Consider the following 17,167-nt stretch of genomic DNA (forward strand, 5'->3'; position numbering starts at 1 on the left):
TTCCTTCAGGGTTATCTGTTATTCATGCAATAAGACAGGACGTTGACAAATAACAAAGCCGTTTTTTTTTCTTGAGATTTTATTTGTGCAGTCATGCAGTTTTTTGCGTAAAAATGAAAGATGGTACCAGGCTTTTATGTGAACCACCACATAAGTCATGGCAGTGAAATGGTGTATATGTATCAGTCTGTTGTATGAAATCAGCACAGTGGGATGGGTCATTGTGGAGATGCAACACAATGGTACAAAGCAGCTATCATGTTTGGATGTGCCCATTACCACACCATCAGTGAAGTTGCCCAACTTGTTGGTGTAGTAATGTGGATGGTCCAATATGTGTATGAGGAGTAATGTATCTCTTGTAGCTTATAATGTGGTGAACAGTGATTGTAAAAAGGTGCTAACCAGCAGGGACAGGAGACAAGTGCCACTACTTGTCAATGACGGTTGGTTTCAACTACAGGAATTGGTGATGTCAGTGAATGTAGCCCATATAAACTAGTTCTGAACACTCATTGTGAAGGGAATTATGTGCACTGGACATTTGAAGTTACTTATCTCACAAAATATCAATACTCACAGCAGAGTGTAAAGCTGCTTGGTCAAAATGGTCCAAACAACACCAAAAATGATCAGTAGTTGATTGAAGGCATGTGGTGTGGTCTGACGACTGGTGATTTTATTTCTTTTAAAGTGATGTAAAGTATGAAATACATTGGTAAGTCAATGAATTGTACTTGTATGTAATTATGTCCACAGGTGATTCTCTGAGATTTTAGGTGTGTTTGTTGACCAGGACCCTGGACCACTCATTCAGGTTACTGTAAACATTCTTGGTGAGCACATCTTGCCATTTCTTCTACATGTTCATGTTGATTATGCGGCAGGTATGTTATATTCTGGGATGACAACAACCACATTCACAGCACTGCAAACTTACAGCCACGGTTTGATGAACATTCAGACACTATATCACACCTGAGTTGGCCCACTAAATCACCCAGTATTAATCCCATTGAAAATGTGTGAGCTCATTTGGAACATTGGATGAAACATCCTAATCCACATCCCCAAACTGCAGTAACTCTAAGGGATCTAATCATCAATGAGGAACTCCAGCTGGGTATATCATACCTGAAGAAACTTATGTACCTTTTTCTTGCGAGATTGTGATCATTATCGAGGCTGAAGGTGTCGTTCCACTAAGTTAGTGTGAGTTCTTCTGGGAGTTACTAATTTTCTGCCTGGTGTACTTAAGTGCTCTAAAGATTTCTCACTATTGCATGCAGTCATCTGTAAATAGCCAACCTATAATCATATGTAATTCATAAAGATAGGTCCTGCAGCTTCACTTGTCCTTCATTATTACATATCTTTGCGATTTAAGGAACACAGAAATAACTTACTAAAATAATTATTTTCTGATGTAAACTGAAAGATGTTTGATGTTGGCGTGTAGTGTGCAGACATAATTATAGACTCCACAAATCCATTGGACCACCAATGTAATTTACACTTTACATCACGTGAAACAAGTAAAATCACTGCTTGTCAGACCACACTACATGCCAGCATCAATAACAATACACTCCAATATATTTATTTACATTTGTGCTTAGTACAGTTTCTGTGTAAGCTATGGTAGATGATACACTTCTTTATAGCAAATGATAACAATTGTATGAAGAATGGCTTTAAATTCTCCAAAGAGTAACTTTTTTATAGTGGAGTGCATGTCCCCAGTTTTGTGTGCTGATAGGAGGGAATCCTTTGGTCTACTGAGGGACATACCCTCCATTTTAGGTGATGACAAAACAATAAAATGAAAATGGTTGACTTTTGTGTGGCATTGTGACTTCTCCTGTTACTGTGGCTATCATTATGTGACCTTTGCTTTTCTGTTTAACAGAGTACTCCACATTCAGCAGTACCATGTTCTTTGAAAGAGTGCTGAGGACCATACTGTTGAGTCTTCAACAATTTTAAATTCATCTACCCATTCTTCCACCTATCCATCTGCACTTCTTTGCAGTCAGAAATATTCATCTTTAATGTGTATAATTTTGTCAGTCAGCTTCAAATTATTAATATTATTATTACTTGTGAATAAGCCCATGAAAACTATACAAAGTACATGAAGATGAGAATTTGACTTCAGCTGTACCCATATTTCTTTCATGCTCTTTCTGTGAGCTTCCTTTGTCTCTTCAGATCATGTTGATCCACACTTTTTCTATGGCTTTTTCTTCATGGGTAACATGCCGTCCTGATTTTTGGATCTGAAGATGTTGCAGGTTTGGACATCTTCTGAAGTAATTCCTACCAATTTCAGTTCAGTTTTGATCCCTCCAGCCCATTTCATTATTTCCGTTTTGGCTTTGCTCCTGTTGTCAAAAAATTGACTGTTTGTTTTGAAAGTCTATCTGTGTTCTCTCTTTTAATGTGTCCATAGAAGGATCTTAACTTGTGTTTTCTTATGCCACTTTCGATATTTGTGTATTGTTTGATTTCCTCATTGCTTCTGGATCAGTATTGTTCACCTACATGTTTGTGACCTAGAATTTTTCTGACAATTTTGCATTCATTTTTATTGTTAATTTCTTTTATTATTATTCCTGTTTTCCAGACAACATCTCAAAATGTGCAAGATACCATTGAGGGCCGAGTGGAAAAAAGGACAAAAGACATCTATGTACCTGTTGGAGGTAAATGACACTGGTATTACAGAGTTAAGGAAGAAACGATATGGCTCACAGCTTGAGAATATAATGAAGATTCTCTAATTTGAAGTATACATATCACATTTATTTCTCCCTTTCTTTATGCCATTTTAAGCAATGTTGTTTCTCATTATTAATGGTAAGTTTAACTTTCTGAATTCAGTTTCGCCTCACATTTCTTTCTGACTTTTTAATACAAAACTCAAGCAATATTAGAATATTTCACATGTCTGAGCTTAACATCATACAGCTAAGAGTGCTTCCATGAGGATTTATGGAATTGGTGGTATAGCCAACCAATGAATAATGTCTTATCTAACCAAAAGAATGCAAAAAGTTGTACTTATAATTCAAGCAATTTAATCAAGAGAGATTCTCCTGACAGGAGAAATCACTTATGGGACAGCATAAGGCTCTACCTTAGGTCCACTATTGTTCTTCATGTATATTAATGACCTTCCATCTAATATACAAAAAGCAGAATTATTTCTTGTTGTGGATGACATTATTATTGTAATCAGTTCAAATATTCGTATAGCGACTGAAAAAATGGTAAATTATGTTCTTGACAGTATTCTTGATTGTTTTCTGTAAACAGTTTCACTCCCAGTTACAAAGAGACAAAACATATTTGGTTCTGTACATCTAAAGGTACTACACTAATGATAAGTATAACACATGATGAGGAAAGAATGACCAGGGTGCAAACTTTAAAATTTTGGGTGTCCATATTGATGAGAATTATAATTGGAAAAATTAAGTTTTGGAACTTGCAAAACAACTTAGTTCAGCCACATTTGCAACATTTTCATTTTGAATCATTGCAAACCTGGAGGAACAACAAATCAGGAAGGTGAAATATTTTTCTTATTTTCGTTCAGTAATGTCATATGGTCTGCAGCTTGTGGTCTCGCAGTAGCGTTCTTGCTTCCTGAGCACGGGGTCCCGGTTTCGATTCCCGGCAGGATCAGGGATTTTCACCTGCCCTGAGATGACTGGGTGTTGTGTGTCATCTTCATCATAATCATTCACTCCATTACGGTTGGAGGAAGACAATGGCGAACCACCTCCATTAGGACCTTGCCTAGTACAGCGGTGTGGGTCTGCTGCATCATTCCCTACGCCCTTTCACGAAGCATGGGACTACATTTCCAATGTCGTATGGAATAATGTTCTGGGATAAGTCATCTTTAAGAAAGTTTTCATTGTCCAAAAACAGGCTGTAAGTACAATATAGGCTGTTCACACTCAGTCATTTTGTAGACACCTGCTGAAGGAGTTAGGCATTTTGACTAATGTTTCACAGTGTAAGTATTCCCTTATGAAGTTTCATGTAAATAATCCAGTGCTATAACCAAAATTCTTGACCACTTATTAAGTGATATAAAATGTCTAACTGGCAGCAAAGTTTTGAAAACAAACTGAAACAGTTTCTCCTTGATAACTCATTCTGTTCCATAGAAGACTTTCTATTTTTATAATGTATAGAAGGTGATGGGTAAGAATTAGGAACTCACATGTATGAAATAAAAAACAAATTAAGTGGCCATCATGTAGCCTTATTTACAAGTGAATATGTAATGCGAGACAAATTAAGTGGCCATCATGTAGCCTTATTTACAAGTGAATATGTAATGCGAGTGTAAAACGAGTTGTTCCACATCACTACGATTAATTGTGCAACGGATCCATGGAACATGAAACTAACTGACTACCTGGCAATATGGAAGGAAGATTCTGGCTAAATAATTTAGAAGTCAAGAAGAACACTCACCAAGTAGCAGAGCCGTTGAGTTGTTGACAGGCACATACAAAAGAAAATGAAAATTTGCTCACTGGGGTTGTCACCTAGCAGGCAGAGTGTAAGAGCACTGGTAGGGTGTGTGTGTGTGTGTGTGTGTGTGTGTGTGCACATGCTCTAGCTAACAAAATATTTCTTTCAAAAGCTAACAAGTTTTCATTCTCTTTTCTATGTGCCTATCAATGACTCAATACTTTTGCAATGCAGTGGGCAGGTATCCTTCCTTTCTGCAGTCCATACTTTGTTAGAAGCTGTGTTTTGAGGTTCACTCCTGACACTTCCCACATTATGAAAATGTTACACTTTTAGTCAAATTTCTAATAAATGGTTAGTTCTCTGTTCCTTTTAATGTAAACAATTAATTTCTCATTTTATTAGAAGCTTCGTTCACATTTCATGCAAAAGATACAATTAAAGTGCCAAAGAATACAATTGTACATTTCATCTTAGATTTTTCATTGCTCAAAGAATACAAAATTTATTCATAAATATTAAATCTGTAGATCCGCAAATAAGAACTTTGTCATTATACTTAAACTGCTACAGTAATGTATTTAGTTTAGTGTAAAATGAGATGAATTTGATACAGTAACTTGGTTTTGATGTGTCACTGATTTAAGTGATCCATTCTAAATGAACTGGTCTTTTAGTTTTTATTTATCATGTTCTATATATTTCATCATGAAGTGCAGCTTTCAGGGGTGTGAAAATACAGGAGTTATACATTATCAAAGAAAGCAGTTATTAAACACTGCATTGTAACTATCATTAATTTACTGTAGATTGTTTGTTATTACATGTGCTAAACATAACACAGTAAAAAAATTAAAGGAGAACCACAACATTGGAGTAGAGGCATCTGTTTTCTTCAGTTATGCTAAGTAGTTGATATTAATCTCCTGCTGCAAGGTTTTTGCCAGTATCTACATTATCATGTCCATAGTGATATTGATCATAGTACATCAGTTATTAGAACAAAACCTTATTAGGAATCACACAATAGCTGCAGTCGGTGAATCTTCAGCATGACTCTTCAATTACTGTAATTATGAATTGTGGGGCTCCACCTGCATAAAATCCACAATTTGTTGCTTGCTTTAACAACGGAGAACTATGTACAATGAATATTGCTACTTGTCATATAACTAATAGGAATCTTCCTCCTTGAATCAAGATCTCAGAATATTTTCCTTAAGAGTGCCAAAAAACATCTGTTTTTACTGTCCTTTTAAACTTACAAATGGCACTTTGTGTGTGTGTGTGTGTGTGTGTGTGTGTGTGTGTGTGTGTGTGTGTGTGTGAATGGGAGTTTGTTAAGTGTTAGCTGCAGAACAAGGATGCCCGCTCTGAACCTAAGACTAGAAGGCAAATTTTACAGGAAGCTATTTTTCTTTTTTGTGTTGTTTTTGTGTGAATTACAGATGAAATGAAACTGCCTTTTATTATTGGTATTAAATACTTTCACGGAAATGTGCTGGGAAATTAGTTTAAGGTTTCCCTGATTTTTCAAGAGGCCTGTACAACACATGTTGTTAACTGCTCCGTATTCTTAATACTTTGTGTTACTCAATATATTTCATTTCTGTTTAACATGCCATCTGTGTATGCACATTAAATTTTTGCTGTATGCTTTTATTTTTAGGCAAAATAATGATAACATTTATGGATGACCTCAATATGCCTGCAAAAGAAGAGTATGGCTCACAACCTCCTCTTGAGCTAATTCGTCAGTGGATAGATTATGGCTTTTGGTATGATCGACAAAAACAAAAAAAGAAGTACATCAAGGTAACTGCTACTTAGAGATAGAGAGAGAGATGATTACCCCATGGAAAGTACAAGTATATGGGCTGAGCTTGGCAAATTTGTGGAATGTTACTGTTGTTTTGTTGCAGTATGCGTACTAGGTCTACTAATAAAGGAAACAAATTTCCTATGTGATTTCACAATAACTGTGAATAATTTTCTGAATAAAACTGTCTAGATTGCTTAATAAATTTCTTCATTGTTCCATTTTGGCTACCGCCATTATCAGATATGTGTAATTAAGATTAAAGAAACCTAAAGAGCTACAGACATTTACATAACATGAAGCACAAAAGATTGAAAGTTAAAAAATATTTATAGAAGTTCACTCACCAAAAACTTAGAACTTGCAAAACAAGGTTCAGCATCAGTATTGAAACCTATACCTACTCGGGAATGACTAACACCTTGGCTTACAAAATCATAAAAAAGCTGTCAGTTGTAGCTGCAAGGTGGTGCTTGTATGGGTGACAATGCCTTCAAATTTTTCTTTCACACTTATAAAAAGACAGATCATCTGTAAATTACAAACATTCAGATTCAAATAATAAAAAAATATTCAAACAAGTATAGTTGCATACTCGTATAATTATCCTTTTCAGCTGGTGGCAATTAATCCTTGTTGAGTTCATCTAAATTTAACACTAAGTATTCACTGAATGTATGATAATATCTGTACAACAGCCACATGAATTTTGTATCAGATACAGTTTACATTAGCATGATCTTGTGATTATAAAAGTATTTCTATCTGTTATTATTACATCTGTCCAATAAATGTAAAACTATACCCCATGAAATAAAATGTAGAAGGGAGGATGACCTCAGGCACGTCCAATTGATTCAGCTTGTATTTGGCAGGTCACTTGTGTACCACCTAAGATATTTTGGCTCAGTAATCTCCCCAACAGTTTGTGAAGTGTAATTAACTCAAAACTAATAGTTAATTCAAAACTGAGCAATTATCATCATCATATATAGTGTCCCCAAACAAATATTGCCCTAGAAATCTAGGAATGAAACTTTTATGACTGCTGCTTAGGGACCCAAATGGTAATACTGTTCAGTTTAAGCCTTACAGATATAATTACCTTATTAATCCTCCTATTCACACCAGTTCCAGTACTGTGGTGGAGGGAACAACTGCAGAATGCATTTGGGAATCTAGCACAGGTTATCTTCTCACCAACCAGTTAGTTGCCTTGGACGCTATGGCACTGACACTGTCATTGAACAGTGTTTACCTTATGTGTGTGTAAGTGGCAGTCATAAAAGTATCTCTCCTCTGTTTCTAATAAAATATGCGTCTGAATTAATAGAGGGAAACATTCCACATGGGAAAAATATATCTAAAAACAAAGATGATGTGACCTACCAAACGAAAGTGCTGGCACGTCGATAGACACACAAACAAACACAAACATACACACAAAATTCAAGCTTTCACAACAAACTGTTGCCTCATCAGGAAAGAGGGAAGGAGAGGGAAAGACGAAAGGATGTGGGTTTTAAGGGAGAGGGTAAGGAGTCATTCCAATCCCTGGAGCGGAAAGACTTAGCTTAGGGGGAAAAAAGGACGGGTATACACTCGCGAGTGTATACCCGTCCTTTTTCCCCTCTAAGGTAAGTCTTTCCGCTCCCGGGATTGGAATGACTCCTTACCCTCTCCCTTAAAACCCACATCCTTTCGGGTATACACTCGCGAGTGTATACCCGTCCTTTTTTCCCTCTAAGGTAAGTCTTTCCGCTCCCGGGATTTGAATGACTCCTTACCCTCTCCCTTAAAACCCACGTCCTTTCGTCTTTCCCTCTCCTTCCCTCTTTCCTGATAAGGCAACAATTTGTTGCGAAAGCTTGAATTTTGTGTGTATGTTTGTGTTTGTTTGTGTGTCTATCGACGTGTCAGCGCTTTCGTTTGGTAAGTCACATCATCTTTGTTTTTAGATATAAAATATGCATTTGTGATGACGAAAAATGCTCAGTTTTCAACTATCTCTTGAGTCTGTCAAATCTTTAGGAGTGGTTTCCTAAAAAGTGGGGATATTTTGGCTCTGTACTGCCCTCTCCACTTTAAGAGCAATCAACTTAAAATTGACAGGATCAGTAGGTAACTGAAAACTGAGCATTTTTTGTGAAAAGGGGGGGGGGGGGGGAGAGGGGTATTGAAAAAAAATCTTAGAGGCTTTAATTTTAGGTGGTACACAAGCCAAATTGGTTGGTCATGTGTGAGGCCTTTCCCTTGTTAACCAAACAATTTACTACAGTATGTAAAATAGTAAAGCAGGTTATAAAGATTAAAATCATCTGTTTATTAAATTAAAATATTTTTTTGACAGCAATTCCAACTTGCCTGGTGGCCAGAATCTGCAGTTTTGTATGATTTTGTGAGCCAAGGTTTTATTTGATGCCTAGAGTAGGTGTAGAGTTTTATGACTGACATTGAACATTTCTTTGTAAGTTCTAAGTTTTTGGTGGGAGAACTTTAATAAATATTTCTTAAGTTTTAATTGTTAGTATTTTGTAGCTTGATTTTATGTAACAAATGCCTCGGTCTTTATTTTGCATTAATCGTAATTTCAGATATCTGATGAAGACCAGCTGATATGGCATAGTAAAGAAACTTATTAAGGAATTTAGATGGCTTTATTCATAAAATTACCATCTTTATATTGTAGGATCATGAATATAAATCTCTATGATTTCCAATGTATGGCTCTTAAGTCTGCCACTAGAACTTGTTTTGCAAATGCCTCAATATTTCTACGTAGTTACCAGTTTTGGTTTGGCTCTCAGGCACAACGACATTTCGGCAGCAGCACCAATAAATAAGTTCATAAAAAAATAGAAGGCCACAGCTTGGCTCACTCTAAGGGGCTCTGGACACATTACTGTCATCTGACTGTGAGCAACTCAATCTCACATGCATGACTTTCAAAGAAGACTGTTGCAGTGTGATACCAGAAATTGCTACTTGTCCATAGTAACCAGCAATCACCTCTTGATGACACTGAGCAACTACCTTGAAAAAATACTGTGGAATTCACAAAATGTGATCCAGGAGCAGATCCAGGAGCCATATATTGAGCAGATCTGAGGGAAACCCTGAAGAGTCAAATCCTCTCTGAACTTAGTTATTCATTGGGTTACACCTGACTAACATTAGAGTTGTAAAAAGAGTGAAGACAGTAAGACCTAAGGCAACACATATGATATGTAAACATATAACCAAATGAAAATGGGTATAGCTTACTGAAACTGCTTATGGCTGAAATAAGAAAGAAAAAATGGTACTGGTTTTGGCAGAGAGAAAGCAAAGGTAGATAAATTGCTTCTGTGAGGATACAGAATTTGAGTGAATTATTTTCCAAAATTTTATCGTAAACATTTAGAGTTGCAAAATTGTCTGCACACATTGTGTAGACAAGCAGTCTTGTTATAGTTCTGATTATGAAGCAAAGTAGTCCAAGGCTATGTTATTTGTATGCAGATGATATCCTGCACATGTTCAAATTTTTGGTTTGTGTTTTACTACTGTATTTGTTTGAAGTATTTCTTAGGCAGCATGTGGTGTATGGAGTTCGTCAGCAGCTGCAGCATGGAGCTACCAGCACCATACACAGTGCCAATGAGGGCCTCAGAGCACTCTATTACATGAAAAATGGTAGAGGAGCCAGTTAAAAATGCCAAGAAATACGTAAAACGAGAATTTATGTAAAACTTTTGGTTTCAGTGTGAGGTTAGTTTTGGCTCAAGTCAGACAAATGGAATAAAAGTTAATCATTGTTTGAAAAAGGTGGAAATTATTCCACTCATACAATAATAGAAGATAAACTAATGTATACAATTAAAGGAGAGCAATTGTGGGATTGGTGCCACCTTTCACTATTCACTTGCAGGTCCTGATATGGATTACATAAACAGTTCATATCTTCCATGCCTATAGGAAAAGCCTGTAGTTAATATATTATTTGCATGATTTTGGTGCCACCTGCTGTCACATGGCTACATGCTGAAAAGTGAATGTGTAAAAATCCAAGGAATATAATAAAGAAAGGTGTAGGAATTGAAAATGGACAAATATTACACAGTTTTTGGAAAATCAGAAAGAAGAAAAGTCTTATTGAAAAGCAAACATGCATCACTTTGATTATGAATCTGCTCTTTGCTATCCATAATTTGTTCGCCACCTTTCACTTGGTGACTGTGGCAGGGAAGATTAAATCTGTAAGAAGTTAAGAAATTTGGACTATGTTGCTATGCACTTTAAGTGCTGCAGACAGTAATGAAGATTGAGCAACTGTACAACTTAAAAAGAATTGAAGACTTTATGAGCATTTTAAATTTATTACAAAACTGAACACCGGACTAAGCACTTCCTTTCTAAAGTGATTTAACAGGCTATTTAAAAGTGATATTTAAATTAAAGTACCATGATTTAGTGATGCATGAGTTATATGCATAATATTTCAAACTGATGTCGAGTCAGCATTGATGAGAGGTCAGTTTACTTAATGTTTCAAGAAGGTGTCATATGCTTTGTAATTGAAACTTCAAACAGTTTTAAAATACCCTGGTGTCCAAAATTAAAGCTATAAACTTTTATTTCCCCATATTGTGTCTAATTCATGATGTACTTGTAGAGACTGTCAACCAGATCTTCATACAATCTTGCTCTGCATGGAAGATGGCATTCTGGTCAATGGAGAGCCATGCCAATGACGTCGTCAGTGCACCTATGAAACAAGGTAGTGTTTGCCGGGTGGTCCCACATCCACAATTGCTGTGTACACAGTCACAGATGGTGAAGTCTGTCACAGAGAAGATACCTACCAGATTCTCTGCAGTGGAGGACCATAGAAAGAACAGCAGCAGGACATTCACAAGCTGATGTGGCTGATGGCTTAGTGTGAATCGTTCTGTTGTTCCTTGGATGTTGCAACAGTTTATAGAGACCGAAACTGTATCTCAAAGACCAGGGCAGGGCTGACCACGTGCAACTTCACAAGAGAGGACCATCATTTGGCTGTAAGGGCACGACAGTACTGCCTTAGTAATGCACGGCATCTGGCATGTGGGCTTGCAGCTTCCACTGAACATGTTGTATCAATGTAAACGTTATGCAGAAGGCTTCAGCAGAGTGGCCTTTAGTGTCGGGAGACCTGCTGTATGTCTACCTCTGACGCATCTTGACAGAAGGGAATGTCTAGAGTGGAGTCATCAACATGTCACCTGGGTGGTTGTTCAATGGCCCAATGTCGTTTACACAGATGAGTCCCAATTTAGTCTCAAGAGTAATTCTTGATGGATTCATATCTAGAGGGAATGTGATACACCATTTCAATATCGTGGAAAGAGACCAATATCGAGGAGGATTCCTAATGGTGTGAACAGGGATTATGTTTACCATTCAAACACCTCTTGCTGAAATTGTGCTGGTAAATCAGGAAGGTTTAACTGCTGTCAGGTATCGTTATGAGATCTTGGGACCTTACATGCAGTTGCTGCAAGGTGCTGTGGGCCCAGACTTGATAGACGATAATGCCCAACCTCAGAGAGCATGGGTGGTTGATGTTTTCTTGGAAATGGAAGATATTGCACACATGGCATGGTCTGCTTGCTCTCCTGATTTTAATCCCATTGAGCATATATGGGATGCACTAGGTAGATGGCTTCCATCATGTCAGCGTCCACCAACCGCTCTCCAAGACTGCGAGCTGCTCTGCAGGAAGAATAGGTGTTACTGCCTCAACATGAGATTGATGACACCATTCACAGCATCCCTCCACATTGTCAGGCTTGTATTGTTGCCAGGGCAGGTCGCACAAAAAAAAAAAAAAAAAAAAAAAAAAAAAAAAAAAAAAAAAAAAAAAAAAAACGATTTTGTCCACTGTTATGCATATCGCAGTTGTGTATGTTCTTAATTCTTTGCATTGTTTTTACTTTACTATCACATGTTTACACTGTTTTGTGGCAAAATAAAAGCATCTTTGCAAAATTTCTGTTTGTTGCTTTAATTCTGGACACCAGTGTAATTAATAACACATTCACAGACAACGTAAGAGTATATTTATCATAGCAACAGTACCACACAAGAGGAGACATTTAACAGCAAGAGCAAACAATAATAATTATTGTTCTGGAATATTTAATGGTCAGTATTAAATACAAAGAAGATTTTTGGGGAACTGAATGTAATTTTGAGTGATCAAGAAGCAGAAGTTGAAAGTTGGCAACAAATTTAGGAGTAGATTGGAATCCATATCATCCCCTTGTGCACAGCAATTGTTGAATCACATGTTTACAGTGGAGAAAAGAACAGCAGTTGATCATGATCGTCCCCCCCCCCCCCCCCCCCCAGCAGCAGCAGATCTAGATTTACACCATTATGTAGACATCTTCATTGCATATAACAACCGATGACATTAATCCAAAGTGTCAAGTAACAAAAGATATTGGTTGGTATAGGGCATACAGAAGTGTAACATAACCTGAAACCATTGGTTACATAGTTGAACAGGATGTGAGCAACGGCTTCAGTTTACGCTATGTGATCAAAAGTATCCGGGCACCTGGCTGAAAATGACTTACAAGTTTGTGGCGCCCTCCATCGGTAATGCTGGAATTCAGTATGGTGTTGGCACACTTTTAGCCTTGATAACAGCTTGCACTCTCACAGGCATACGTTCAGTCTGATGCTGGAATGTTTCTTGGGGAATGTCAACAGATTCTTCATTGGTGCTTCACTGAGGAGAGTTATCAATGTTGGTCGGTGAGGCCTGGCTTGAAGTTGGCATTCCAAAACATTTCAAAGGTGTTCTACAGGATTCAGGTCAGGACTCTGTGCAGGCCAGTCCATTACAGGAATGTTATTGTCGTGTCACAACTTCGCCACAGGCCATGCATTATGAACAGTTGCTCAATCATGTTGAAAGATGCAATTGTCATTCCTGAATTGCTCTTCAACAGTGGGAAGCAAAAAGGTGCTTAAAACATCAATTTAAGCCTATGCTGTGATAGCGCCATGCAAAACTAAAAGCCCCCTCCATGAAAAACACGACCACATCATAATACCAGTGCCTCTGAATTTTACTGTTGGCACTACGTACATTGGTAAATGATGTTCACCGGGCATTCACCATGTACCCACACACTGCCATCGGATCGCCACTTTGTGTACTGTGAAAAGACACTCCATACATTTTTCCACTATCGTCCAATGTTTTCACTCCTTACATGAACCTAGGCGTCGTTTGACATTTACTGGCATGACGTGCGTGGCTTATGAGCAACCTCTCGACCATGAAATCCAAGTTTTCTCACCTCACACCTAACTGTCTTAGTACTTACAGTGGATCCTGGTGCAGTTTGGAATTTCTTTGTGATGGTCTGGATAGGTGACTCCCTATTATACACATTATGACCCTCTTCAACTTGCAGTGGTCTCTGTCAGTCAACAGAGGAGGTTGGCCTGTACACTTTTGTGTTGTTTCCATTTCACTATCACATCGGAAACAGTGGACCTAGGGATATTTAGGAGTGTGGAAATCTCGCGTACAGACGTATGACACAACTGACACCCAATCACCTGACCACGTTCGAAGTCCTGGAGTTCCGCGGAGCACCCCATTCTACTCTCTCACGATGTCTAATGACTACTGAGGTCGCTGATATAGAGTACCTGGCAGTAGGTGGCAACACAATGCACAGAATATGAAAAATGTATGTTTTTGGGGGTGTCTGGACACTTTTGATCACATAGTGTATGTTAGAGTTATGTACGCTCTATAGCAACCAATATTGTTTGGTATGTTACAGTTTGGACAAACATCAGCTGCTGTCATATGCAATGAAGATGACTATGTAATGAATGAAATCTAGATCCGCTTATAAAAAATTTAAAAAAAATAAATAAATGAATAAAAAAAAAAATAGATTTCGTGATCGATTGCTGTTCTTTTCTCCATTGTGTAAATACAGAAACTATGCTTACACTATTTGCTTGATGGGTATGAATATTGTTTTCTGAGAGGAATAGTTTGGGACAGCAGTGATAGAGAACACATTGAGTGTGTAGTGGTGATTGGCACCTAGTGTTCACAGTCAGTAGTTACACACATTGGGAGCAATCATTTTCAATTGCAATTGGCTTCCAGTGCTGATCAAGAGCAAGTAATCTCTACAGACGAGCAGTGGATGCAGCCTTTATGAACTCTAATGAGGGTTCACTTTGTCAAAACATGGTGTGTTCTGTTTAAATAAGATACTCTATATTGGGTAGTGGACTTTTAATTTTAATTAATACAGTGACCTGGTTAGGTAATTGGCAATTTGTATAGTGAATTTGTTAGGCTAATTCCTGTTTAGACATTGATATTATTTAGTGAACTTCATTGGTTTATGAGCAATTTGGGAAAAAATAGATCACCTACTATTAGAGCCTTTGTACCTAATGTCAACGCCAATCCTGTAACTCAAAAATCATTATTTGTGAGGAGGTTAACAGCAATGGCTCTCATAGATGGAAATGAGGATTTAGGGAAATAAAACTTGTTCTTAAATAGATAATGGATTGTCCAAAATAGACTAAATATGTTGTCAAATAGATGACAGACTTTCTGTGATGGATGAATGATTTGCTAACTTAGATGATAAACTTCTTGATTTGGATTCTGAATGAAATGAGAGAATGGACAAACTAGAAAATAGAGTAGAATTAGGCCTGAAACATGCACAAGATTGAGATGATCATCTAAAATAGGTAGAAAAAATGTTGCACCACAGCTTTTCCTGAGATAACGACCTGCTCCTGCATTGATTCAGCAGAACGACATCATGTGGAGGGAAGCACATGTCAGCTCAGTTCCTAAGTGCTATGGCACAACAGTGAATATTAAGTATAAAAGAACACTTATTCCATATGTGAAGAAGCAAGACAGCTTCTCTGAAATCTGAAGTTGTGACTCTACAGCACCAGCAGGGCTTCTAAAGGAACTGGAAAGACAGGAAAACCAGCGCAAATGAACTGATAGTTGGCCAACAGTGATGCCCAGCCATCGATGCCTGTTACAGCTTACAAGCCAACAGCAGTGCCATTGTGGAAACACTAGCCAGCCTAGCTCAGAAATGTACCACGTCATTTGACCCTCAGTCTCAGTAGCATTCAGCTGTGCACAGTATGGCCGGTAATGCAGTCGACTCCAGAGCCTATAAGGAAGAGAAGAAAACAGCATGCAGTCCAAGATGAAGCAGGTAGCCACTGCAGACAGACTTCAATGTTAATAATAGTGAGCCCCTGCCTGAGCTATATCTTTATATAGTCAGTTTGGCACTTTCATGCAGTAGATGCACCCATTGACTCACCTTCCTGGTGAGCTGTGGGTTCAAACCTGGGCTTTTTAACTGCCCTCCTGCGCTGTCACTGTCCTCCACCCCATTCTGGCCTATATTGTTGCTGTCCATCAACCATAATGGATGCATTCCATCTTCGTCAGCCATGTTGCAGGCTCTGTCTGACCCTTCTTACTCTGGTGGGCTTTACACCACCACTATGGAACCAGGATGGCAGGCAGAGCTGCCTTTTATTGTCCATCACCAGTAGCCACCACTATTGTGCATCAGCATTCTTCCATTGTTCTGACTGCAGCACAACGCCACCAGCCGCAATTGCTATATGCCGACTTTCTTGAGGGCAACTTCTGACACAGGTACACTCCAGCAGCCATGGCTGCCCATGGATACTGATTGCTCATCAAGCTTTGATTCTGTCATGTAACTTATGAATAAAAGAATTTCTTACCACAGGAATTTAAAGGTGCTGTTTGTGAAGGCTGAGGAGCATGCTGACCTTCCTCATTTCGGAGGTAATACGAGAGCATATTATTCTGGCATGCCGTCATTAAGATGCACACAGTGCAATTTGTCAGGCCACAGCTCACCTTTCACTCTGTCAGCACCTGTTAAATGTAGTATGTGCCTGCACTACGGATGTTATGCACAGCAGTTTTTAGAGTCAAGATGCAAAGGTTGAGAACATTTTTGTTGCTATTCTACAATGATGGCAGTGGCTCTGCTTGTTTACTTATTAAGTGTATTTCGTTTGTTATATTTTGGTGGGTAAAGGGTTTTGCAATGTCAGAGTCAGATACACAGAGTGTTTCCTCACAGGACATGTTTCAACTTTAACAAAACAAATGAAGTTAAAAAGGATAACTCACAGGTACTCAAGGAGTCAGCTCAAGCTGTGGCCATTCTGATTATCCCTTTTTGGGCAAAACAACTGAAGATATGAAGATATTTATAGCTGCCTTTGAAACAACTGCAAGGCTAGGTATCTGGACAGATGAAATACTGTTGCAAATGGTGGGACTGTGCTTAGTAGATGAGGCAATAATGTGTGTAATGTGTCATCAGAAATTGAAAAATGCTTGTTTGTTTCAGCAGCTGATAGGCTTTTACAAAACTAATGAAAACAGAATAATAGCAGGTTCTCTCAGGAGCAGCTCACGAGGGGACTTCACTGCAAGGAGATATTTTTATTTATTTATTTATTGAATTCAAATATCAATCTCCCCAAGTAGTTCAAAGCAAACTCTCAAAAATACTGGAGAAGCATGACTTTGAAGTTCACCAAACTGCATAAATTCATTAAAGTAACAAAGTAAAGTAAAGTCACTTAATGACAGTTTGTAATGAGCTTTATGGCACTGTCAGTAGCCAGAACAGAACACTGCTAAATTATATAGGAAGAAGAAAATAAAAAATGATGGGGCACATAATGAGACACAACCACTTCCTAAAGAATGTATTTGAAGGAAAAGTTCAAGTCTCATTTTGAGCATTA

General features: G+C 38.0%; 1 protein-coding gene across 1 annotated transcript in view; it reads left to right on the forward strand.

Moving 5' to 3' along the window:
• Positions 1-17,167, forward strand: part of LOC124619703 (dynein axonemal heavy chain 2) — a 1,014,172-nt gene that overhangs the window by 593,377 nt on the left and 403,628 nt on the right. The window contains 2 exon segments of the mRNA XM_047146260.1: positions 2,627-2,705; positions 6,164-6,309. Of these exon segments, the coding sequence (XP_047002216.1) occupies positions 2,627-2,705; positions 6,164-6,309 (225 nt within the window).

This window comes from Schistocerca americana, chromosome 6 (assembly GCF_021461395.2).
Source record: "Schistocerca americana isolate TAMUIC-IGC-003095 chromosome 6, iqSchAmer2.1, whole genome shotgun sequence".
NCBI lineage: Eukaryota > Metazoa > Arthropoda > Insecta > Orthoptera > Acrididae > Schistocerca > Schistocerca americana.